Here is a 27,734-nt window from a genome sequence, read left to right on the forward strand (position 1 = left end):
GAAACGTAGGCCTGTTTGTTTTGGAAACATCTTTGAGTATGAATTAGCCATAAAAGTAGTATTATGACTAGGATGCTTAGGAGAAGGAAAGAGACTCTACTCTATTTAAACGAAGTCGTCATTAGATCGAGTTACAGAGGATAGTATATAAACATGTGAACCACCGGAGAACAAAGTGACCCAAGGAACATTTATGTTGTCATTATCTTCTTTCCCCGAAGAAACACTGTTGCAGATTTGTTACTCATAAAGTTGCTGATTAAACTGAAAGTCACCTTTTTGTTTTCCATGAAAAATACTGTGCTAGATATTCACATCCAAATTAGGTATTAAATTTTATTAATTCTGTGAGTTTGAATACATTTTTGTTTTTAAAACTGCAATACTTAACACACACTAAAATGTTAACTTCTTAAAAAAAATGCTGTTTTGGAATTGTATCAATTTTTTTAAAGACACCAAAAAAACCAAAATACTGAATGTGTGACTAACAAAAATATAAATGGGCTAGTAGGCAGATTATGTGTTAGTTTCCTCCTTTTTCACATAATGTAGTGTTTTGCTTGTCCAGGGTAAATAAAGTTACTTCAAAACAGATTTTGAATTGATCCTTTAGATTAATAAACTACAGGGAAAGCACGTTGTTTTTAAAAGGGAGTTCCATGTTTATAGAGTTGAATTACCTTTTCATCTGTCTTCTTGCTACTGTTAAATGGTTTGGAAACTTGGGAGATGAAGTAATTACTAAAGTTAGTTTATATCAAAAGTTATAAATTGTTTGACATCTTCACTAGCTTAGTGACTTATAAAATTATAGAAACATAATACAAATGATAACACTTCTTTTTAGCCAAGCTGAAAATTGTTTAGCTTCTGTTTACTTACAGTGCTTGGACTTGGTGCTACATGAAGGGACTTTTTTGGTGATTTTAATCTAGAGACTTAGAGTTCACATAAGTAGTCTTTGTCTTCTCTAGTGGGTAATGTGCCAGCAGGGGTTGTTTCTGTGAAGCCTCTTAACCACTTTCTTCTGTCTACTCCAACCAATAAAGTCCTTGATACTTAGCACCAATTAGCAGATAAAGAATTTTATTTCTTAAATCTCAGTGAAGAGTCATCAATAATGGTAACCTTTATTCATGGCAAACTGAAGTCTCTAAAGAGAAAAGGCTAAACATGCTAAAGGACTTCTGAATTTGAAAACTGGGTATTAGCCTTTATTTTCAGCATTAACATTTCTTAGCATTATAAATTACTAAAAATGCCTTATCAGCTGTTCTCATTAAGATATTTCTCTTAGATTTCCATACCCAGTCCTTTAAAAAAAGAAAAGTATGGAATTTCCTACTCTTTTGTCATTTTAGTTGCCTATTTCTCCAGTATCTCCTATATTTTTTTAAACTTTGAGTCTCTTTAGCGGGCTCTGGATCTCCCTTTGCAATCCAGGATGTTCTTTATATTGAGATAGCCTTTTGGTTACTTAACATATAGCCAGATATAGTAATAATTAAAACTTACCATCAATGGCCTGTGTCACAGGATAGATAGGTGTTTGTGGTGTAATTGCCACTCATTTTCTTTTCTTAGCACTTAATTTTAAACTAAAATACTGGAAGACAATTCTTTATATCAGGTACCATCTTCCAGGATTTGAGGATGTCAGTACCTTAAGATATATAGCATTTGAATACATCCCAGTTGTGTGACCTTATAAATGGAAACAACAATTTGTTTCTTCCAGAATTATGAAGAGAGGTGCATTTGGCAATAGAAATTGATCTTGGGCTAGAATATATGTCAGTATTATTAATCTATCAGTAGTATAAGAGCTAAGTATATCTGTTGTTTAAATGTCCCTTATAGTATTAGAATATGTTATATAGCCTTTTTGAATATTATCTGTAAATTTTTTTCGTTTAGGTCATTTGTGCTATCATCTCATTTCTTTAGAGTATGATTTTTCTATCTCTAATAGAGCTTGTTAACATGGAGAGGTTTTTAAAAAAATAATAGAAGAGCACTTGTTATTAGATGATGTATTTAACTTTGAAAAATTCAGCTTTTAATCCACATATCACTGTAGATTTATAATTAAGCAGATTTCCTTTTTTAAATGTATTGCTTATCTTTCTAGCATAGAAACAAAGGAATTGAAGGATGTTACAAATTATTGGGTATCACCATTTTAAGTTCATTTTCAGGCTGACACTTTTAGTTAAAGTGCTTAAAGATTGAGTGGTGACTTGACCCCTTATATTAAGCTGCAAACAAAATATTGTGTCTATAACAGCTTATTTAAGGCTAAATGGAAATTTTTTGTGTATTTTTTCAATTTATATGAAAATTTCAGATAGGAATGTGGCATGAGTTTTTAGATTTTCTCAGCTGTAATTCTTTTTCCTATGTTTTTTCCTAAACTTCTGAGGGTATATAAGTTACTTAAGCTTTCACTCATACTAAATTTTATTTTAAATTGATATTTGCAGCACAGTTCTTTTTTCTAAACCAGTTTAAAAAGAGATTGACTTGGAAAAACTGATATTCAATAAGCTTGTGCCGTATCTATCAGTACTTCAAAAAAATTTTTTTTCATTTTGGTGAGGAAGATTGGCCCTAAGCTAACATCTGCTGCCAATCTTCCTCTTTTTGCCTGAGGAAGATTGTCTCTGAGCTAACATCTGTGCCAGTTGTCCTCTATTTTGTATGTGGGTCACCACCACGCATGTCTGGATGAGCAGTGTAGGTCTGTGCCTGGGATCTGAACCTGCAAGCCCTAGACTGCCGAAGCAGAGCACACGAACTTAACCACTACGCCACCAGGCCAGTCCCTTCAAAAATATTTTTTAAAGAGATGTTTGCTTAAGAATTTGTCACTTAGTAGAGGTTTAATTAAAGCAACTTTATTGAGGTATGATTTCCATACCATGCAATTTACCCATTTTAAGTGTACAGTTCAGTGAGTTTTAGTACATCTGCGTTGCTTTGTAGCCATCACTACAGTCTTGTTTTAGACTATTTCTATCACTGTGAAAAGATCCCTTATGTCCATTTGCAGTCAGTCTCCATCCTCAGTCTCTTGCATTGAAGTCTCTGATCCATTTTGAGTTAATTTTCGTGTCTGATGTGAGGTAGGTTTCTAAATTCATCTTTTTACATGTGGCTATCCAGTTGTCCCAGCACCATTTGTAAAGACTGTCCTTTTCCCTATTGAATTGCCTTGATATCTTTTTTGAAAAATCAGTTGACCATAAATATAAAGATTTTTTCTGAACTCTTTAATGATCTGTATGTCTATTCTTATGCCAGTACTGTACTGTCTTGGTTAGTTTACCACAGCTTTATATTAAGTTGTTGCTTTTTTTTAAAATGATAATGTGAAGTTTAATCTGCCAAATAGATAAGTTGAATTTGTGGAGCATGTTTTGCCTGGGTGCTGCAGAGTAAACAGAAGTTTCCTGAAATGATTGATGAGTAGGATTAAAAATGGGTACTGGCCCTGGCCAGGTGGGTGGGAATGGAGCAGGGAAGGTCAGAGAAGGGTGGCCTCAGTCAGAGGGGATTGGTGCAGGACAAGCCATGACCCTCAAGGACCCGGAGGCACAGGCACCCAGAGGACAGCTTCTCTCTGAGAGCATCCAAGCAACACAGGCTGGAGATGGTTGTCACAAACTCATCAGCAGCTGACCCTGGCACAGCCACCCCCTAAGGTACAATCTCCCTGACAAATGGAAACTCTTCTTACCCTACCTCTCAGACAACTCCACCCCAGCATGTGTTCTGAATCCTAAAAACATTCAAATGATTACATAGGAAATGCAGTGAGAATCTTTTTGTCTCAAAGATAGCAGTTGTTCCCTTGCCTTAGTTCCACGCCCCCACCCCCACCCCTACCTCCAGTGATTTATGTGTCAAGGTGAGGAGGAGGAGGAGGCCCCAGGCCACAGGGGGAGGCTTCTAGCTGTGAGGAGCTGCTGCAGTGTCGCCAGGGCATAGGGTGGGCAAGACATGGCAGAGGACCTGGCAGCAGGGCCCAGTTGCCTGGTATTTCTTCCTGCAGGCCATTCTTACCTATTCAGGGTGAGCAACTGCATTAGATTTCCTGACAAAGTTGCATCACCTTTTGCTTTCCTCTCTTCTTTTTTCTTCCTGGCAGCCTCCTGCCCCTCTTGCTGCTACTTCCGAATGACTGTCACCCGGGCGAGATAGCCTTGGCCTGCTCTGTCTTCCCAGCTAAATGGATTTTCATGAAATGTTCTTGCTTTCTCTTCTCAGTGTCGTCTTGTTTTTTCCTTCAAAGCTCCTTGGCCTGTCTAGATCCAGTTGTATGACCTTTCTGATTGTCTCTGCCACCCATTTGGGGTTCTCGATGTTGATGAGCTCTTCTATACCTTTGCAGGTGGTCATCTTGATCCTCACATTCTTCTGAGGCTAGTGATTCCTTCTGCATTTTGGAGTCACCTGCAGCCCCATTTCCACCCTCTTTCTTCACTCCTCTTCCCTGGCCTTCTGCTTTCCAGCCTGGAACTGTGCATCAGTTTCCTTGGAGCTCATGTACTGCCTCGACCAGCCTCTGTGGCCTCCCTCTCTCCCTCTTTAGGCATCATGGCTCCAGTGGCAGCAGCTCCTTGACCTTTATATTGAGTTTTGAAATCAGAAAGTGAAAGTCCTTCAACCGTGTTCTTTTTCAAAATTGTTTTGGTTATATAGGATCCCTTGTATTTTCATGAAACTTTCTGTTTTCTACTTCATTGATTTCCACTTTAATTTTTATTATTTTCTTGCTGCTTATTGCTTTGGGTTTAATTTGCTCTTTTTCTAATTAAGATTGAAACTTAGGTTATTGATTTGATGTCTTCCTTCTTTTCTAACATAGACATTTAAATATATAAATTATTTACATATGTATATATAAATTTAAGCGCTGCTCTAACTGATCACACAGATTTTCATAAATTGTGCTTCCATTTCATTCAGTTCTAAATATCTTCTATTTTCTCTTGTAATTTCATTTTGATCCATGGGTTATTTAGAAACATGTTGTTTAATTTCCAAATATTGTGGATTCCCAAATTTACTTTTGTTGTTGATACCTAATTTAATTCACTTGTTGCCAGAGAACATGTTTTGTATGACTTCAGTTCTTTTTCATTTATTGAGTTTTGTTTTATGACCTACCCTAGGGGTCCACAAACTTTTTCTTTAAAGGGCTAGGTAGTAAATATTTTATGCTTTGTAAGTCACGTACATTCTCTGTTGCATATTCTTACTGTTTTGTTTTGACAACCATTTAGAAACCATTCTTTGTTTACAAACCATACAAAAACAGCTATAGGTGAGATTTGCTCCATGGGGCATAGTTTACTGATCCTTTGCCCAGCATGTGGTCTGTCCTGGAGAATGTTTCATGTGTGCTTGTAAAGAATGTGTATTCTGCTGCTGTTGGGTGGAATGTTATATAAATATCAGTTAGGTCAAGTTGATTGATAGAGCTGTTCAAGTCTTCTGTATATTTGCTGATTTTTGGTCTAGTTGTTCCATCCATTCATTATTGAGAGTGTAGTATTGAAATTTCCAACTGTTTTTGTTGAATTGTCCATTTCTCCTTTTAGTTCTGTCAGTTTTTATTTCATGTATTTTGGGGCTCTGTTAGTTGTGTACATATGTTTATAATTGTAATGTCTTCCTCATGAATTAACTTGTCATTATAAAGTGAGACTTTTTTCTCTTGTAAATTTTTTGTCTTAAACTTCATTTCCTCCCAATTTGTTTTTTATTGTGGTAATGTCTTAAACCCTATTTTGCCTGATATTAACATAGCCACTCCAGACCTCATATTGTTTGCATGGTGTATCTTTTTTCATCCTTTGGCTTTCAGCCTGTCTTTGAATCTAAAATGTTTCCCTTGTAGAAAGCATATAGTTGGATCTTTTTTAATCTAGTCTGACAATCCCTGCCTTTTGATTGAAATGTCTAATGTATTCACATTTAATGTAATTACTGCTCTGGTTGGCATTATGCCTGCCATTGTACTACTTGTTTTCTATATGTCGCTTTTGTTGTTCTTCTGTTTCTCCTTTCCTCATTTCATTTGTGTTAAATAGATATTTTTTAGTGAACTATTTTAATTCCTTTGGATTTCTTTTGAACTTTTTTTTTAGTTATTTTCTTAGTGGTTGCTGTGGGGATTACAATATGTATCTTAATTTATAACAGTCTACTTCAGATTAATATTCAATTCCAGTAAAATAAATAAGTTGCTTCATTATCTCTCGTCCCTCCTTTGTGCTACTATTGTCGTATATATTACATCTTTTTTTATATTGTGAACCAAACATTGGTTTTATAATTTTTTCATGCAATTGCCTTTTAAATCAGTTGAGAGAAAAAAATATTTATACCAGCCTTTATGTTTATGTACATAATTATCATTCTTCTTAATTTCTTTATGTAGATTTGAGGTCCCATGTTCATTCAGCCTCAAGAACTTCTTTTGTATTTCTCGTAAGGCAAGTCTGCTAGCAATACATTTCTTCAGTCTTTACTTTTCTGGGACTGTCATTATTTCACCTTCATTTTGAAGGGTAATTTTGCTGGATATAGAATCCTTGATTGACAGCTATTTTTCTTTCAGTACCTTGAATATATCACCCCACTGACTTCTGGCCTCTGGTTTCTGATGAGTTGTTTCCTCTTGCTGCTTTGAAGATTTTCTGTTTATCTCTGGCTTTTGACAGTTTGCTTTTGATGTGTTTAGGTGTGGATCTCTTTGTATTTTTCCTAATTAAAGTTTGTTGAGCTTCCTGGATGTGTAGATTAATGTTTTTCATCAAATTTAGAAAGTTTTTGGCCATTATTTCTTCACATATTCTTTCTGCCTCTTTTTCTCCTCTCTTTCTGAGATTCCCATTACAGTTATGTTAGTACACTTGAACGGTTTTAATTTGGGATGCAGCAGAGTCCAGTTTACAGTTTATGAAGCTGGTGAGTACAGGTAAGGAGAAGCAAGTTATTGTAGTAGTTGAAAAAAATACTGGTGGCAGCACTTAGGAGAAGGAAACAGAATGTCCTTCAGGTTTCTGGGTGGCTTGTATAAGATGGTGCACCTGGATTAATGGGGCAAAGACTGAAGAATGGGATAGGGTAACTTATTACATTACAATCTTAGGTTTACTTGATTATTTTCTCTGTAGGTCTGTATTTCACTTATTTGGTTTACTGTTTATTTCATCATCTGTACATTTCTAATAGATCATAATTTCATACCAAACTGACGCAGTGACAGAATTTCACTTGTTACCACTTTAAAGCCATAGTCATATATTTATTTATTATATGCATATAAAGTCTATGGTGAAGTGGTACGTAAAACCTTAAAGAAGGTATTCAGTACATATGGATTGAATGAATGAATGATTGATTTAATAATTCACAATCATAAAAAATTACCCATAGCTCAGACCTTTTTTATAAACATTTTTATTGAGATATAGTTAATATATCATATAATTCACTTAAAGTATACAATTAATTTTTTATGATATTTACAGTATAGCCATCACCATAATCTAATTTTGGAATATTTCATTCTCCCAAAAAGAAACCCAGTACTCACTAGCAGTCACTCCTTTCCTCTCCTCCCTCCCTCCCCACCCCCAACCCTAGGCAACCACTAATCTACTTTTTGTCTCTTAGATATTTGCCTATTCAGAACATTAATACAATTAATTCATCCTATTGTAGCATACATTAGTACTTCATTTCTTTTTATTGCCAAATAATATTCCATTGTATGAATAATACCACATTTTATTTATCCACTCATCAATTGATGGACATTTGGGTTTTTGCACTTTTTGGTTCTTATGAATAATGCTACTGTGAATATTTGTGTGCTTTTGTGTGGACCCATGTTTTCATATCTCTTGGACACATACCTAGGAGTAGAAATGTAGAAAATCTGGTAACTATGTCTCCCCTTTTGAAAAACCACCAGACTGTTTTCCAAAGTGGCTGTATCATTTTACATTTCCACCAGCAGTGCATGAGGGTTTCAGTTTCTCCATACTCTTATCAATACTTGTTATTGTCTTTTTGATTCTAGTCATCCCAGGGGACGTGAAATGGTATTTCATTGTGGTTTTGATTTGTGTATTTTCCTGTGGCTAGTGATGTTGAGTATCTTTTCATGTGCTTGTTGTCCATTTGTATATCTTCTTGAGAAATGTCTATTTAGATCCTTTGCCCATTTTTTTAATTGGGTTATTAGTCTTTTTCTTATTGAATTGTAAAAGTTTTTTGTACAAAGTCTGGATACAAGTCCTTTATCATATATATGACTTACAAATATTTTCTTCCATTCTGTGGGTTGTGTTTTCATTTTCTTAGTGGTAAACTTTGAAGTACAACAAAAAGTAAATTTTGATACAGCCAAGTTTATCTATTTTCTCTTTTATTGCTTGTGCTTTTGGGTCTATTATCTAAGAAAGTATTGGTCATGAAGGGCCTGGCCTTGTGTCTGAGTGGTTAGGGTTCTGCACACTCCACTTCAACAGCCCAGGTTCACGGGTTTGGATCCCAGGCATGGACCTACTCCACTCACCAACCACACTGTGGAGGCGTCCTAGTACAAAAAAGATAGAGGAGGATTGGTACAGATGTTAGGTCAAGGCTAATCTTCCTCAAGCCAAAAAAAAAAGAGTATTGGCAACGGATGTTAGCTCAGGGCAAATCTTCCTCAGCAAAAACAAAACAAAAGAAATCATTGGTCATGAAGATTTACTCCTGTGTTTCTTCTAAAAGTTTTATAGTTTTACCTCTTACTGTTTAGTTCTATGATCCATTTTGAGTTAATTTTTGTGTATGACGTGAGGAAAGGGGGTCCAACTTTATTCTTTTGCTTGTGGAGATCCACTTGGCCAAGGACCATTTGTTAAGGACTGTTCTTTCCTTCACTGAATTGTCTTGGCACCGTTCTCAGAAATTAATTGACCATAAATGGATGGGTTTATTTTTAACTCTCAGTTCAGTTCCACTGATGTACATGTCTATCCTTACGCCAGTACCACACTGTCTTGATTACTGTAGCTTGTAGTAAGTTTTGAAATCAGGAAACATGAGTCCTCTAACTTTATTTTTCAAGATTGTTTTGGCTCTTCTGGATTCCTTGCATATCCATATGATTTTGGATGTGCTTGTTAGTTTCTGCAACAAAAAATGCTGCCTGAGATTTTGATAGGGATTGCATGGAATAATTTGTAGAGTATTGATATTGTGACAATATTAAGTCTTATGATCCATGAACTAGCTCAGGCTTTAACATTCTTTGTTACAAGCCCTCTGCTGATCAGAAAACTAGGGCTCAGAGAAGTGAGGTAACTTGCCCAAGGTCCTACGTCTATGGATGACAGAATTGGGACTCAAACTCATGTTCTCTGTGTAGTATTCTTTCTACCCATCATGTTTTGATGTTTTCCTTGTCCACTACTTAACTCTAATGTAGATTACATAGACAAACATAGAGGAAGATCTATGCTATTCAGATGCAATGAAGAAAGATCAAAATCATATTCTCATTTTATTCTCTGAATAAAAAAGATTTGAGGGCTGGCCTAGTGGCATAGTGGTTAAGTTTACATGCTCGGCTTTGGTGGCCCAGGGTCTGCAGGTTTGGATCTTGGGCGTGGACCTTGCACCACTCGTCAAGCCATGCTGTGCTGGCATCCCACATGAAATAGAGGAAGATTGGCACAGATGTCAGCTCAGGGCCAATCTTGCTCACATACACAAGAAAAGATTTGCTTTTGCAAAAGGAAGATTTGTTTTTTAATTGGGTGAGGGAAGTATAGCAAACTATAGAGGTTATTGGATTAAAGTAAAAGAGTTATAAAGGGAGCTTTGGAACTGTTAGCTATCAGAAAATACTTGCTTTTGGAATTGATTATCCAAACTCAAATCTCTTGTTTATACCGCTACTTTAATTGAAAATAAAACTAAGATGCATATAATAACACACCAGTCCAAAAAGTTTACATTTGAAAGAAGTAGCCCTAATTTCACAAATAATACGTAGAATATATGTCTTTGCTAAAGGATTGCACCCATAATTTTATTTGGCAAAAATAATAGTGATATTTTTTGATTTGTAAGGAATAATCCTTTCACATTGTAACTTTTGTGTATATAGAATTCTTTTAAGAATATTTGCCTTTCTAGCCCAGCACGTCTATTAAGATTGCAAATTATGTTGGGTAAGGGAAATGTTATTCTGCTTTATTTCTTTAGCGGAAGATCCATCCAAAAGCTATGTGAAATTAAGAGACTTTGTGCTTGTGAAGCTTTGTCAAGATTTGCCCTGTTTTTCCCGGGAAAAGTTAATGCAAGGATTCAATGAAGATATGGCAACAGAGGCACAACAGAAGTTCAAAATAAATAAGGTATTTTATTCTATAGAAGGAAAACATTTGAATTTTGAAGTTTTTTCTTTTTAAGTACATAACTTAAACATTGCAAATACTTTGAGAATACATGTGTAAGAAGAGGCAGTGGTTAGGATTACAGGCTCTGAAGCCAGATTGCCTGGGTTCAAATCTGGCTCCACCACTTGCTCTGTGACTTATGACTTAGTTTACCTCCTTGTGCCTCAATTTCCTCAGTAATAGAATGGGAATAATTGATTTTATGGCTATATTAAGTGTAACAAGCAGAAAAAGATGGATGGTAGGATCTTATTTTTGCTTCTTAAGAAAATGTTTATCTAAACTGGTAAAGAAAGTTAATACCCCTGGGGTCAGTATTGGTGGAGAGAGGGCTTGGAGTAAAACATTTAACTTTCCCTTTATGTACTTCTATATATTTGTTTGAATTTTAAAGTAGTAAATATCTTAAGATAGGTACAGAAAAATAGTATGGGAGTTCAGAGAAGGGAGTTTATTATATTTATGTAAGCCAGGAAATCAGAGAATTTCATGGGAGAGATGCATTTGATCTAAGCCTCAAAGAATGGGTAGAATTTGGATTGTGAAAGTATGTCGGATGAAGGGTATTCCAGTAATAAGGATTAGCATTTGATACTATTGACCTTCCCTCCCTTGGCTTCTAAGGCACTGCAGTTCCTGGTTTTCCGTTCACCACCGTGATCATCTTTTTGAGAGATTTTCACTGGCTTCCACCCTTATGTATGCTCCCTAAATATAATTCTTCCCCAAAGTTCTTTATTCAGTCCTCATTTCTTCTCATTCTACTTATTCTACCTGGGAGATCTCATCTGAGTCTCCAATCCAGATTTTCCTCCTGAGCTCTGAAACTGTATACCCAAAATTCCTGATCACTGACCTTCAACAAATGACTTAATTTGAACTGGAACTTTCCATCTTCTCCTGCATTAGAACACTTTAATGGCTTCCTGGCTTTAAGATTAAAATACATTTTAGAAATAATTGATTCTCCAGACTGCATTAAACCTTTATTTATTATTGAGACTTTATTTAATAGCTCAGCTTTTAAAAGAAAGGGAATATGAATACATTATTTCTTTAAATCATGCTTTTTGTTTCTTAAAGGAATTAAAACTCCTTAGTATGGCACACAGAGCTCATCATAATCTGGACCCTCCCTATCTTGCTAGCCTCAGCTTCCTGCCACTTTCCTACATGCTCTGGCTGTACTGAACCTCTTGCCATTTCCCAACTATGCTACGTTTTTCTTTCTTTTATACCCTTTACATGTACTATTTCCTTTGCCCTTGATACCCCCTTCTGTTCCTCCATCTTTGCCTGGCCAGATAGTACTCAATTTTTCTAGCTCAGTTCAAGAGTCCCTTCCAGAAACTTCAAATATCATCTTCCCAAGCTACCTAGACTGAGCTCTCCCACACCACCAGTAAATATACAAGTGAAACAACACAAACAGAAAAACTGTGGGCTAGTCCTTTGGCTTCAGTGATACCCAACTTCCTAATTCTCCTAATATTTCTTTGGCTTTTTTTCCTGTCCTCTGTCTGCTCTGCCCTTTAACTGTCACTGTGCTGCAGGATTCTGACCTCTCTCTTTTCACTGTGTATGCTTTCCCTGGGTGATCCTAACCAATTTTATGGTTTTAATTCTTGCCTGTATGCTGATATTGCTTAAATCCTCACCCTTAGACTAGAATTTTCTTCAGATTTATATGTTCTCTGCCTCCTAAATCTCTCCTAGGCCATGAAAACTCACTGTCATTCCACACCCTCCTCCACAGCCAACCTTTCCTTTTCTATATTTCTAGAATCTTTGTTCCTTTGGTATTCTTACTTAGGCTGTCTCAGTTCATGCCCTCATCATTTTTTGTCTGATTTAATTGCTCAGCTTCTTAATTGATCTCCCTGCCCTTTTTTTAGCTACCATTTCTGTGTAGCTGAGAGAATCCTTTACTTAAAACTCAAATTTGTGTGCTTTACTCACTCCTTCATTTAGAATCTGTCACCTACTAGATAAAAGCCCAGCTCTTTCTTTCTTTTCTTTTCCTTTTTTTTTTGGGAGGAAGATTAGCCCTGAGCTAGCATCTGCACCAGTCTTCCTCTACCTTGTATGTGGGATGCCTCCACAGCATGGCTGATGAGTGCAGTAGTCGCACCCAGGATCCAAACTGGCGAATCTGGGCCACCAAAGCAGAGCCACACGGAACTTTAACCACCTGGCCGTGGGGCCGGCCCCAAAAGCCCAGCTCTTTAACCCACTGTGTAAGACCCTGTGCTCTTGCTCCATCCTCACTCTACCTCTAGGGTTTATTTTGCATTTTGTGGTCCAGCAGTGTCAAGCTGCTTCTGTTCTGCATGTGCGTACACAGGGCCCTCCCCTCTTGCAGAATGGCACGCTCCCTTCCTTTTAAGATTCAGCTCGGGTTTTATTCCCCCAGGAATTCTCTTCCAACATGTCTCTCATTCCTAGGCTATGCTACCATGAGACCCTATGCATATTTATATCATTAAATTAACCAGACCTCAATTATTTGTGTTACCCACTAGAACACTAGATCCTTGAAGGCAGAGAATATCTTTTATTCCTTTTTGTCTGGTTCCTAGCACAGTTTCTGGCCCATGGCACATAGTCTTTATATCCTGTGTTCTTTTGGGAAAGTGTCACTATTTTGTAATTTGAAAATGTTTGTATTTTTCTTTTGTTTATTAGCAACATGCTAGACGGGTTTATGAAATTCTTAGACTACTGGTAACTGACATGAGTGATGCTGAACAATACAGAAGCTATAGACTGGATATTAAAAGAAGACTAATTAGCCCATATAAGGTAGGACTTTCAAGAGTCTTAAGCATTATATTCTTGTCACTGTTTAAAATGGAGAAGAAAGTCTAGCAAATGCCAGTGTATGGGAGAGTCCAAATCATTTTGCTAAATTAACTTTTACAAAAATGAAAATATTCTTCCAGTTAGTTATAAGAATTCGCACTGTCATAATTTTCCAATGTAAGCTATAAATCTGTTTTTATTCACTTAAAAACTAATCCCAAGGATAGTTTACCCATGGTTATGTTTTTTCTTTCATTTGTATGCATCTTTTAAAAATCTGAACGCTGAGACTCTTCCCTAACAAATTATCTTATTAGTTTTTTCCAAGTCTCTTGTCTTCCCATTTGTCATATATGTCCTATTTGCCTTTGCTCCCTTCTTCATGAATATGGCCTTGGTTGCCCATTTGTAACCTCTGTACTTTACCATAGCTGAAATTGCAACTTAGTATTAATTTCTCTCTTACTTTTTTAACATTCTTTCTTTGTGTCCCATTCCTCCCCTTTTTTCATCTCCCATATTTTCCTCTAACTCAAAAATTTCCCCTCCTAGATCAGGTTTGGACATATTCATTTGGCCTTAATAATTAAGGCAGATACTGTCCATGCCAACTTTTGTGAATGAGCATTTGCTATGATAGTTGCAGCGGGGCAGTAAGCTGATTGGGGAGAATATTTGTTAATTTACTGAACAAATAATTATTGAGCACCTGACATGTGGTTGCTGCATTTATGTCCTCTATACTGGTAGGCTTATACAGCACAATAGCTGGGAACATAAATGACAAATCCAAATCTATCTTAAAACTCAAGGAGAAAGTAAATTAAATGAGTAATTAATATACCAAGTACACATAGTTCTGATTTCCCTACATTAATTCAAGTTTTATTTGTCTTAGATTCTGCTTTATAGAGCTAGTCTTTTGAATGTTAATGGTATATTAGCTCACACTACTCCTTGTTGAATCTCAACTTTTTTCCTTTATGGCATCTTATTACTTTCCAGTGCAACTGTATTTCCTAATTTGTCATTGTAATTCTGTTCAAACATATCACATTTTGAATATAAAAATTATTATTTGCCTATGACTATAAATAATTGTATCTTGAATTCATATATATATAGTGTATATATATATATATATATATATATATATATATATATATATAGTTCATAGTGTCATTTCATTAAGCAATTTAATGGATTGATTTTCTGTCTTATAGACTACCATCTGCATATAACAGATGTAATACTGTAATAAATTATAATGGTCTCTCGTCCCCAAAATTGTCTGAAGTAGCATTTTATTCTTTGATGTTTATCAATTCAGAAACATCAGAAAATTGGTAGAAATGGTACACAAAGATTTTGATCTTTAAGTACTATTAATTTTTTACCTAGAAAATTTTTTTATGATGAAATTTGGGCATATAGAACAGTATAATTAGATGTTATGGCAACATTGAAGAGTATTAAAACTGTTTCAGTAAAGTAAAATAATTTATTGAATTATGCATCTCATTCTTATGTGACATTTTATATAGGCAGATGTAGCAAGTGAAAATGATGAGTTTTAAGTATAAATAGGAGTCATAAAGTTATGCCAAATAATGGGAATTTCTGTAGTTCATAAAAACAAGTATTTTCTACTCTTAAAGAATGATGATAATTTTTATATTATTATTAACTATCCTCACCTGTCCAGCAAGTTCCTTTCTCTGAAAGACAACCAAAAAGGTGATCTTTTAGGTGCTTAACGGGTATCACCACCCTTGCACCAAACCTCATACACAAGTTACAGATTCTTCAGATACTTATTCAAACTCTATTTACAGTAATGCTTATTTTAATAAGCTTCATTATCCAGTATTCTATACCAGCTAGAAAACCAAGAAAGCTCTAAGGTCTCCCTCCCCCTCTTTAGGTTGATAGCCACAGTATTTGGGATAGGAAACCTACCACAAACTTTGGGAAAGCCTAGAAATGAGTTAACTGTCCTCTAGGCATGGGAAGAGTGAAAAGATTTCCTTGTTGAATGTATGCAGAGGATCTTCTCCAATTTGTTGTTCCAAGCTGATACTTGTGTACTTTGTTGTGTTATCAAAGCATTCTCAAATGCAAAATTATATTGAAGAATAAAGTAGAATTGCTTAATATTGAACGTGGTTTAGAATTTTTTTGGGTCTTTAAAATGTATGCCCAATTGGGAAAGTTTGAAGTGTAAAATTTACATTTTTACTTTAACACATTTTATGAAAAGAAATTATAATTTTGGTTGTCACTGAGTTATTACTGAGGTATGAAATAATTTATTTATTGGTAGCAAAGTCCACCAATTTTGTGCTGCCTTTTATTTGAGGGATCATGTGAGCTTAAACCCACTCTCCCACTAAGAAATTGAGTAGATATTAGAAGTACTTGTATCTTACTTTAAAAGTTCTTTAAACACTGATAATTTATTTGTATCACTGCCAAGAAGGGATAAAAATAACCTGTATTAACTAGAATCATTTTTTAAAAGCACAAAAAGAAACTCCATCTCTAGTACAGAAGTAATTTTCAGGTGTTCAAGAAAAGATAAATTTGAACAATTTGGCTAAAAAAGGAAAAGTTGGTGCAGCTCCTTGGTTTTAGCATTACAGTTTTTATCTTGTTTCATGGGCATATTTTAATTCATAATTGGCTTACAAATATAAAATTTAGAAACATTGTTATAAGATCATTGGATTTGGAATCAGGAAACTCAGTTTTGAGATCTGGTTCTACCTTTTACAAATTGTGTGACTGTAGACAACTTACTAACATCTGGGTAGAGGGTTTCGCTTCTATAAAATGGCAGTGCCTCCGTAGGAACTGAACAGAAATACAATACAGTGTGCTTTTACAATAAAGGTGTCTTTTGAAAAGTCTTTGGAATTCATATGCCTCCACACTATTATTATTTTAAAATTCTTACAAAAGAACCTTATCTCTGTACTTCACAAAAAGAGCCTAGTTCAGCAGATGGAGATTAAGGAGCCCTTAGAGGAGGTAACATTTTTGAGATTATATTTGTAAGCCCTTTTGGAACTGTGAAAACTAGGTAAGAAGAAAGGATTATTTTCTGGAAATGAATTCATATTCAAGCCAAATGTTAACATAAATAAATTGATATTAGTACCATCTTTAGTTAATTTGCATTAATTAAAAATTATCAACAGCTATAATCTATGAAGGAATTAAGTTTTTGTTTATCTTTGGAAGGAGAAAATTATTCTGAAGTCTATAGAATGTCTCTCCCAATCTTAAGGAGCTCTACCTTTCTTGTTTCATTTGTACTCCCAATGTATGTCACTTGGCTTGGATAGAGGTGTTCCCCAAATCAGCTTTTTTTTAAGTTCCTTTTTTTTCCCCACACATTCTTTGAAAGATTAATTTGTAATATACATATACAAAGCAGAATATATACAGTGTAAGGAATATTAAAGATTAATAAAACAAATACCTCAAATTAAGTATTTTTTAAATTGAACCATACCTTACATGCTCATGAAGAACTTAGTTTTATATTTCTTCCATAAAGCTATTACATATATTTTTTATTCTTATATACTTAGAGCTGTTAAATTTAATTCATAGGTTTACTGCCATGACAATAAAAATTACAATAGAGGTTAATTCTGACATCCGTCTGAAAAAAAATTGACAAGAAATTGAAGGTGGTAAGGATCGGGGAGATAAATTGGGGGAAGTAAGTTCTCTTAGAGAGAGAGTTTAAACAGCATAATCATTTAAAACAGTATGTTACTGGCACAGGATTCATTCTATAGGTTATTTGGAACAGAATTGATAGTCTAAGATATTTAAGAATTTAATATGATGGTTCTATAATATATAAGAATTTAATATGATTGGAAGCATCTTCCAGCAATGGGGTTAGATTATTTAATAAATGTTGTAACTGGTTAGCAATTTAGAAAAATAGCTTATATTCCTATTACATACCACAATAATTTTTTGATGCATTACCCTTTAGTTCCTGAACGGTTTCCTTAAGTTAGATGCTCTTACATAGTGCAATTGTGCCTCTTGGCAGAAAAAATAACTTTTACAGGAAAAACAAAGCATTTATCATCCACATGATGGAAGAGTAAAGAATACACTGTCCTTCCAGGCTTTAGAAGCAATAAATCTGAATTTTCATTAGTTCTGTAGAATGTTCAAAATATGGTCAGTAGATCACCAACATTAACATCACCTGGGAGATTGTTAGAACTGCATAATCTTGCCCCATCCTAGACCTGCTAAATCAGAATCTGCATTTTAACCAGGTCACCAGATAATCTGTGTGCACATTCAAGTTTGAGAAGCACTGCTTTAAAGGGGCAGCTTATATTAATGAAGTTAATTTTATTTCTTTCTGATTATAGTAGGAGCAACCTCATTTACTTCGCTCCACCAATTTAAACCCAGGATCAACCTAATTTTTTTGTAGTGTCAGATAGCTTATTTCAGTAAAGGCTTATCTCCAAACTTTATTATTATTACCATGTCTTAAAAATGTTAGACTGATTATAAATTTAGCTTAATTTTGAGCTTTTAAGTAGTAATCATGATATATTTGCCTAGTATTCCAAAATTATTAGGGTTTCCTTTAAGGGACAATTTATTAGATTTTAGGATGGATTTAAGATACTATTTTTAGGGTGGTTTTTTTTTTCAAATTGTCTTTTGAAAGGCAGTTAGATGAAGGGACTAAATACAGACTTCCGACCAAATAGGTTTTAATCCTGGCTTCCTCAGCTACCTTTATGACAAGTTATTTAACTCTTGTATCTCTTTTTTCTTCATCTATCAACTGAAGAAAACTAAAATACTATGATATTGAGTTGTTAAGGTTACATGAGTTAATATATGTGATATCTGATCTCAATGTAAAGTTAGCTCTTTGTTATATGCTCTAATAAAAGAGGATCGATATGATAATCTAGAACACTTTATCCAAAAGTATGAAAGTTTCATATATGGCAGTGTTTCACATAGTGCAGGGTTGCCACCCATCCAGGAATCTTGGGGTCATTCTTCCTTCTTCCTTCTTCACATCACCCAATGTTTTCTTCCCAAAAACTACCTGTCCCCTCCATCTCTGCTGCTACTGACTTGGTCTGGGCTTTCATCAGGTCTTACTGGAATTCCTCAGTAGCTGCTGATTGGGTCCTCCAGGCCAGTCCTCAGCATTACTAACACAGTATTGTTCTGACAGTGTCCTGCTTAAAAGTTGTTACTAGCTCCCTACTGCAAACTCCTCAGCATGGTGGTTTCCTTCTCAGTAAAATGGCCAGGGTTTAATAAGATACTGTATGTCTGGATAGTAGAGACTCAATAAATGCTAGTTAATGTTTTTTAAAATGTGACAGTTTCTGGTTTATCTTTCTGAAACTCTTCCAACAGTTTATGTTAAAATTAATATGTGGTTCATAAATACATTGCCGGGTAAGGGAATTTAGAAAAGAGCATAATGGCAGGAAGAAGCCAGCTTGGAATTAAAATTAATGTAATTAATGATTGAATAGTGAAATGAAGAATAAAGCACTTAATCTCAGTTGTCTTTCTTCAGTTAGTGTATTTTATTTATCAAAGAATGATTTGAGTGTCTGCACTAGCCAGTTCTTTATTATGTTTGGAGAGGGGGCTCTTAGTCATACATATGTATTTACCATCAATTCACACAAATTCCAGGTCCCTTCTGGTTAACTCTTTTTAGAGGGCTGTAATTCATGGTTAACATTATGTTTATGCTTCCTTAAGAAAAAAGCTGTATGGGACAAATTTGGGCATATTTCTATTACTCTTATTTTTAACACTGGAGACTTAAAATTCTGAGTTTAAAGAAATATATCAGCTTTCTTAGGCTAACCAATAATTGTGTTTGTTGCTTAGAAAAAGCAGAGAGATCTTGCTAAAATGAGAAAATGTCTCAGACCAGAAGAACTGACAAACCAGATGAACCAAATAGAAATAAGCATGCAACATGAACAGCTGGAAGAAAGCTTTCAGGAACTTGTGGAAGATTACCGACGCGTTATTGAACGCCTGGCTCAAGAGTAAAGATTAGATTGCTCTGTACAGGAATGTTGCAAATTTCTGTACACTGTGTTGTGAAAAATCTGATGATGACTTTAATTTTAAAATCTTGTAACATTTTACTTACATTAAAAGTTATCTATCTTTAGTTGAATATTTTCTTTTGGAGAGATTGTATATTTTAAAATACTGTTTAGAGTCTATGAGCATATATTACATTAAAAAAAGATATGGCTTCTGAAATACCACTGCAATTGCTTCCCTTCTTAAACAGTATAATAAATGCTTAGTTGTGATATGTTAATGTGTGATGATATGATTCTTAAATACTTTTGATAAACTTTTTCAGTCTTGTTAAAAAATTTTAGATCTTAAACTTTTATCATCATTCCTCCCACACTTCTAAGATTTTACATCTGGCACCTTTTAAAACACCTTTCTCTAAGGTCTTCCTAGTAATCTTGTTTTTCCTATGTGATTTTTTCTAAATAGGAAATGTTCATAGTTTAGATTTATTTTATTTTAAATAAACTTCTATTAACTGCTTGTTGGGGGTAGGGTGGGTAGGAGAGAGAATATAAACTAGATACAGTCTAAAACCTAAATGTTTGGCATCAAATATTAATTGAAGATAATCTAGAAGTTAGTATTAACATTTTATAAATAATGATGTAAGATAAGATAGAAATCAGTTTATAAAAATTCACCTTACAAACCATTATTGAAATGTATCTTGTGTAAAATGAGTTGTATATCTCTTGTGATTTGCTATATTGTTACCAAGATGTTGAAGTCCAACAAGAAAAAAACCAAAGTAATGATAAATTGCTTAATAGTCTTCCTTTATTTTTTATTGAAGTAGAGTATAAATGAATTGCTTGATACAGAATCATTAAAAGTAAAAGCTTGACGTTTATGTGTGCCAGTGAGTGAGGTATTTAGTGTCAAAAATGGGATTAAGTTGAACTTTACTTTTAAAATCTGATTTGTTCAGTGCTTAAGGCAAACTCTCAACTTGGACAAGCACTATCTTGTCCATGGATGAGCTTTCTATTAGTAAAACCTGTCAAACGTAAAGAAAGCAAAGTAACTGGTACCCTCTGGACACAAAATCGCTGTGGCTGGCAGCATAGCGATGGCACTCAGCCATCCCCGTAGAAAGAGGATGTTGCAAAAGTTCAAACAGTCTCCTCTCAGAAGCTTATATATAAACTTGTTGATTTCTGAGAGAGTGTATATATGTACATAATTTGTTACAGATAGACTGAATAAGTTCAGTTGAAATTCTTTCTGAAACCAATATGAAAGCAATTTGTTTTCCATCTAAATTAAGTAATTTTTAAATTTTTTATTGAAAATGCACAATTGATACTAAAGATGAGCTCTGGGAAAAAACAGTACAATCTAAACATTATCTTTCAATATGGTTTTTATGTAGACACCAGAAGAAGCCAATATGATACCAATTAATGTACTTTTTTTTAAAGCAATGTTTTTTGTTCAGTTCATGCATAAAGACCTGGTTTAGCATTAATCTTTGTGACTCAAAAGCCTGTACCTTCATTTGGAGTTAGAAGGGTAAAAGTCTGATAGTAAGATCTGCACCTCGTGTGAGGTAATTAAATGCCAGGATAGATGTATAGGACTGTGTCTGAAACCAACACAGACACCCTCTAGGTCTGGTGGTCACTTTCCACCCTCCAGTTGTAGACTTCAGCCCTTTTATCATCCACACACACAGCAACATTATTTACTGTCACCTTTGCCTTTTTCACTGCCCTTCCCCCTCCATCACTCTTAATTAATTTTTTCCTGTCCCCTCCCAATTGTACTTTGTAATACCATGTTTCCTTTCTGAGCATCAGTTTTTTCATCTGTAAAATGAGGTTGTACTAGAATGATCTCTAGGCTCCCTTCCTGTTCTAAGAACTGTGCTTATCCTTTTCACATCTTTTCTCTCCACTCTTTAGCTTTTATAGTCAGATGTGATATATGTATAAAGTAAAGCATTTTTATAAATCACACAAAATTCATAGTTTATACATGAATTAGTTTATGTGTGAGAGGAAAGAAAAAGTGCCTTATGTTGCTGACGGTCTCCAAATTGCAGGGGCCCCAGCTTGCTGTTCCAGAGCCTTATCTATTCTGACGATGTATCTCATTCACCGTCATCCTGCCCGCTAGAGGAAAGCTGACAGCAAAGCCCCCAACACTATATCAGAGGATGATTAGAATCATAGACCTTAGAGGTCAATGACTTGATTCCTTAAATTCATTCTTAAGTTCTTTTTATTAGAATTTTAAAGCCAGTTTAACAGTATTAAATACTGATTCAATAATAAGGTACCCATAATTCTTCTAAATGAAATTATTTTACATTTATATATTATCTATATATATACATTGGATATAGTATTTTTAACATCTCTAGGGTTCAAAATGGTTCTTATAGATGTACAATATTTCATGTTGATTTGCTCATATTAACCATTTACCTATGTTTTTTATTATAGACAACATTCAAATGAATTAATGTCTTTGTGTATATATATTTTTGTGTCTGTTAAATCATTTTCCTAAGTTAAATTTCTGGGAAATGCAGCTACTGAGTCAAAGGATAGGACTATCTCTATGGCTCAGTTACATAAACATGTGGTATTTCCCAGAATGGTTTGTAAATTACTAACAGATAAGAATATGTATACTGGTTTTAACAGAATTTCAGTGGCATGGGATGTTGATTTTGTTGTTTCAATAAGTATAAAATCTCAAATTTATATTCCTTTTGCTTAGTGGGAAGGCTGAATATTTTTCCATATTTTTGTGAAATTTTTTACTGGGTATGAATTATCCATTTGATTTTTTAAAAATTTACCTTTTGGGATCTACACTCTCATTTTATAGATGGACAATAGATCCAAAAGTTCACTTGCTTAATGTCACACTGTGAATTAGTGACAAAGCCAGGACTATACCCAAGGCTCCTGACTTCCACTCCTCCAACTCATCTTCCATCAAGTAGGCCAACCAAGTCTTAAGCATGCCAGCCCATTAGGCTCTTCATAAGAGGGGATTTTTTTTCATTACCATCTGTAAAATACCTCACTAGCATGACATTTGCCCTAGTCACCAGAAAATACTCCAATTGCCCTCGTTTTCATACCCTTAGAGGAGCAAGTATTAGGAAAAGGATGTTTGATTGTGATGACTGAAATTATTGGCACCTCATTTGAAGTATGGCTTGAAGTTCCTCATTTCCTCTCAACATTTTCCATTTTTCCACATCTACAACTTTTCTGTGTTTCCATATTCCTTACATCTTTATTGTAATACATATTTCATTCTCCTTGTATTGTTGCAGTGGAACTATAGAGTGCATTTAATTTACTCACTGACTTGGACAGAGCTGTCTTTATGCACATAATAAGTAGTATGCACATAGTACAAAAATGCAAAAGGGCACACACTGAGAAGTTCCTCGTCCCAATCCTCCAGAAACACCCATTGTTTCTGCTATCTTGTATATTTTCAGAGATACATGCATAAATGAGCATATATGTATATATCTTTTATATGCCACATATACATATGGCAACCTCCCATATAGATTATTCCTAACTTGCTTTTTATACTTCCTAATATCTTGGAGATCATTAGAGCTGTCTTGTTTAATGGCTGCATGGTATCCCATTGTATGGAGATACCATAAACTACTCCGCCAGTCCCCTATTATTTAGATTGTTTCCAATATTTTCCATTACAAACAATGCTGCAATGCATATTCTTGTACATGTGCTGTACACACATGTGCAAGTCTACTTACAGATTAAAGCCCTAGAAATCACAGACTTTAGTCTCACTCCATTCTTCTACTGACTATACTACGTTTACAATAGTTAAAATTACTAACATGAACTAAGGTTACAGAAGCTTGATACTGTACCAATCTGGAGAAAACTAGGCAAACAGGAGTATTTTGGACTTCAACCATCCTCCTTCACAGCTAGAAATATGAATTATCTTAAAGGCACAATGATTTGAATGCTTAGGCATATGCACATGACTTTCTTTGTGTTTATTCCTTTAGTTTTCTTGGCTTTTCTAAGCCTTAGGATCCAGAAGAGTTGCTCTGCCACAGGGTTTCTCAACACTATTGACATTTTGGGCCAGAGCATCTTTGTTGTGCGGGACTGACCCGTGTATTGTGGGATGGTTGACAGCATCCCTGGCTTCTACCCACACGATGCCACTAGCACTACCCCTACCTCCAGCTGTAACAGCCAAACACGTCTCCAGAGATTGTCGCATGTTCTCTGGGAAGCAAAAGCACCGTTGGTTGAGAACCACTGCTATGTGGGATTGAATATTCATCCACTTTAAGCACTGACTCATTTTTATTATGTAACATGGACATAGTACAGAATTCAAAATGAGTAAAAGTATTTGAAGTAAGCTGCCCTCCTTTCCACCCAGTCCCCCAAATCACTTTTACCAGTTTCTCTTTTGTCCCTCAGAGTTAATTATGTTTGCAAACATCCATAATTTTTTAACACAAATGGTGATAATGCTATATGCAATACTCAGAATCTTTTCCAGTTAAAGTTAACTCATCTTTATTAATACATATTAGAATACTTCAATTCTGAATACCTTGATTCTAAACAGCTGTTTGATAATCCATAATTTGATTTCAATGTGTTTAAACCCAACACTGTATTAATGGACATTTAGGTTGTTTCCTATCTTCTGCTCTTACAAGCAGTGCTGCAGTGACTACTCTTGTGTATACTCCATTTTGTACATTTGGGAGTATGTATGCAAGATAGTGACGGAATCTCTGAGTGAAAGGGCATGGACATCTTACATTTTGATAGGTTTTGTACACATTTGAGACAATAGAGAAATCTGAATATGGACTCTATCTTAGATGATATGGAATTTTGTTAATTTTCATAGTTGTAATAACAGTATTGTGATTGTGTAGGAGAATGTCTTTATTCCTAGGAGTCACATGCTGAAGTATTTAGGAGCAGGGTCATGATGTATGCAACTTACATTCAAGTGGTCCACAAAAAAAGTATGTAAGTGGGGTATATATACATACATACATACATGGATGCATACATAGACATATATATGTATGTAAACAGAAATAAAGCAAATGTGACAAAAATTTCTAAATTATTGAATCTAGGTGGAAGGTATATACAGGTGTTCACTGTATGGTTCTTTCAGCCTTCCTGTATGTTTTTAAGTTTTCAAGATAAAAATTGGGAAAGAAAAGATATTTCATATATGAAATCAAAACAATATTGTGAAAAAGGAACAATCAGTGAATAAGAAAGAGCTCATAGAAATTAAAATGATCATTCTAATTCAAGCAGCAGAAACTTGGGGTATAAAGTTGAAGAGATTTCCCCTGACATCAAAAAGAGAAAAGATATGGGGCTGGCCCAGTGGCACAGCGGTTAAGTTTGCATGTTCCACTTTGGTGGCCCGGGGTTCACCGGTTCGGATCCCGGGTGCAGACATGGCACCGCTTGGCAAGTCGTGCTGTGGTAGGCGTCCCACATATAAAGTGGAGGAAGATGGACATGGATGTTAGCTCAGGGCCAGTCTTCCTCGGCAAAAAGAGGAGGATTGGCAGCAGATGTTAGCTCAGGGCTAATCTTCCTCCAAAAAAAAAAAAGATAAAAGATAAATTATTGTGGGAAATCTGATAGCCAGCTTATTTTCATTTCAGAGAGGATAAGCAAACAGAAGGACATTATCAAAGAAAGGGAGAAAAATTCCTTAGAGGTGAAGAAATGAATCTTCAAATTAGAAGAGCTCCCTGAAGTGTGAGCAAGATCAAGTCAACATCACTAACATTTATTGAGCACTTACTATCTGCTAAGCACTTGCATTAGTCATTTCAGTTTTTAAAACCCTTTGAGGCATAGGGTATTATCCTCCAGTCAGGCCTGGAGTCTGAGGTCACACAGCTAGTAAGTGGCAGAGCTAGGATGTTGGCCCAAGTAGTAGAATTCACCTGAGTTCTTAACCACTATACTACTTACTAAAAAGATCCACATGTAGGTTAAATTATTAAATTTCAAAACACTGAGCATAAAAATAAAGACCCTAAATGCTGGCAGAGGGGAAAACACAAGTAACCTGGGAGAGGAAGGGGAATTTAAATAGCATACGACTTCTTATCAGCCATTCTTCATGCTAAAAGACAATGGAACAATGTCTTCAAAGTTCTGGTGGAAAATTATTTTGAATCTAGAATCCTATATCCAAACTATCAATCAAGTGTGAGAGCAAAATAAAGGTGGTTTTGGAAAGCTAAGAAACCAGAAAACTAACTTCACACATTTTCTGATGAAGTTACTTTTGATCTATTTTAGCAGCATAAAGGTGAAATCAAAGAGCATGTAAGATGTGGAGTACAAAAAATCATAAAACTAATCTGATTCCAATAAAAAGAAATCTGAAGATGGCAATGGAGTCACAGGTCTAAGAAAGTAATTGGTCCAAATTATAATTGGAAATTATGAACTCCAGAAAAGAAAGTGTACAAGAAAATCAGAGTCCAAATATAGTAAACTATAGTTGGCATGACTTAGAGCACTAAGCAGAAACAAAAACAGTTCAAATTGGTTGGGTTGGGTCAGATTGGGAAAGGGTAGGATGGAGACCTGCTTTTCATCGTAAACCTTGTTATAATTGCATGTTTTTAAAAACTATATATGTGTTTCTTTGATACAAAATTTTGTCAAATAATATTACTATACTGGGGGGCTGGTCCCGTGGCTGAGTGGTTAAGTTCGTGCGCTCTGCTTAAATGGCCCAGGGTTTTGCTGGTTCGGATCCTGGGCACCGAGATGGCACCGCTCCTCAGGCCACACTGAGGTGGCGTCCCACATGCCACAACCAGAAGGACCCACAACTAAAAATACACAACTATGTACCAGGGAGGTTTTGGGGAGAAAAAGGGAAAACAAAATCTTAAAAAAAAAATTACTATATTGTTCAGCAACTGAAGCACCATATAAATGTCAAATAAAATACAACTGTAAACTAAGGAAATTTAAAAATAAGTTTATTTGAAGCAGACAAGTGGCAACTTTAAACAGTAAGATTGTGTTCAGCCGACTTCCACAAAGGAGAATTCACCAAAAGAAAAGATAGTGAAGAGTTTTCTTTAAAAAAAAAAAAAAGAGCAATACTCAATCCTTTTGTTTGGAAACTGATTCTCAAAGGAATCATAGTTCACCATGCACTTTATTTGGCTACCAAAGGCAAACTCCCCATTTTGACATCCTGGTTCTATGAATCAAGAGTCACTAAACGTAAAACCAAAGCTTTGAAATTTTTCATGTCATAATTTTGGGGGCTTTCCATTAACCCTGCAGAGAAATATAATGCAATAAAAGTGTAATGCCATCTATTATGAATGTCTGAAGAGCTACTGCATGTAATATGCTGCAAGAACTGCCTTATAAATGTCTTGGAAAAAAAGTATTTTTTAAGACCTCCAGTGTTATAACGTACACAGGCTGGAAAAAGGTTGAATCTTCTCTCCTATGACCTTTGTGGGCCTCGCTATCTTTATCTTAAAATTGGACGGGGTAGAGTGAGAGTTGGATCAGATGATCTCTGAAGCCCTTTCTGGTTCTTCAACTGTGTTCTCTCTCTTCCAACTTAATAAAAGACCAGTCGGAAAATGTGCTTTGCTCAGACTCTCAGTTCACCTGGAGAGTCCTTTAGATTTTTAATTAATAATTTTGGCAGGTGAATCTGTGTGGAAGCCTTGGGCTGTACAGTCTGTTTGCCTAGCTCTCTGAATCCCCGCTTTGTGAAGGCTGGGGGGGCCACCACAGTGAGGCTTGTTTGCTGTCTGCTCCTGGAGCAGCTGCCGCTTTTCTTCCTTTATCCTTTATCAAGCAAAGGAAAATGCAGCGATGCTTGTGTGTGCTTCAGATGAGGAGAATGCTCTCCAGACAGGTTATTCTCCGGGTTAGAGTGGATGGGCTGAGCACAGAGGAGCTCGGCTCAATGGGAAGAGAGGTCGAGGCAGCATCTGCCCTCTTGTTTGTTTCAACAGTTTCAGTCTTGAATATAGAATTCATTGAGTGAGAGGCGAGCAGAAGTTAAGAAATGCACTACTGCTTAGGGTGTCAGCCAGTTTGTGGAGTGGAGGCGGAGAGTGGGAGGGGAGAAAGGGACATGCAGCTAGTTTTCTTTTTCTATTATTAAATCCCTTGTTATTTCATAATCTCCACTTTGGAGAGTCTTACTGCAGTGTATTTTGCATAACTGTTAACAGACCAAGGAGCATTGTTTCATGCTGATAGGCAGGAAATACCAAAATCACAAATATTTTCAAACTCTGATATTAATGGTCAA

General features: G+C 35.3%; 2 protein-coding genes and 1 pseudogene across 15 annotated transcripts in view; 1 reads left to right on the forward strand and 2 right to left on the reverse strand.

The window, feature by feature from the left end:
- HAT1 (histone acetyltransferase 1) overlaps positions 1 to 19,644 on the forward strand; it is a 57,742-nt gene extending 38,098 nt beyond the window's left edge. For 3 of the 5 annotated variants that reach the window (NM_001309212.1, XM_070240594.1, XM_014732234.3), the window contains exons 9-11: positions 10,282 to 10,433; positions 13,161 to 13,277; positions 19,197 to 19,644. In NM_001309212.1, coding sequence (NP_001296141.1) covers positions 10,282 to 10,433; positions 13,161 to 13,277; positions 19,197 to 19,364 — 437 coding nt within the window. In that variant the 3' untranslated portion in view covers positions 19,365 to 19,644. The remainder of the gene's footprint in view (positions 1 to 10,281; positions 10,434 to 13,160; positions 13,278 to 19,196) is intronic. The other 2 variants (XM_023621976.2, XM_070240595.1) reach the window with 1 other exon arrangement.
- The window catches only part of SLC25A12 (solute carrier family 25 member 12), a 190,207-nt gene that overhangs the window by 157,133 nt on the left and 5,340 nt on the right, over positions 1 to 27,734 (reverse strand). The gene's annotated exons all lie outside the window — the stretch shown is intronic.
- Positions 3,947 to 8,926, reverse strand: LOC102150824 (28 kDa heat- and acid-stable phosphoprotein-like; annotated as a pseudogene).

This window comes from Equus caballus, chromosome 18 (assembly GCF_041296265.1).
Source record: "Equus caballus isolate H_3958 breed thoroughbred chromosome 18, TB-T2T, whole genome shotgun sequence".
Taxonomy (NCBI): domain Eukaryota; kingdom Metazoa; phylum Chordata; class Mammalia; order Perissodactyla; family Equidae; genus Equus; species Equus caballus.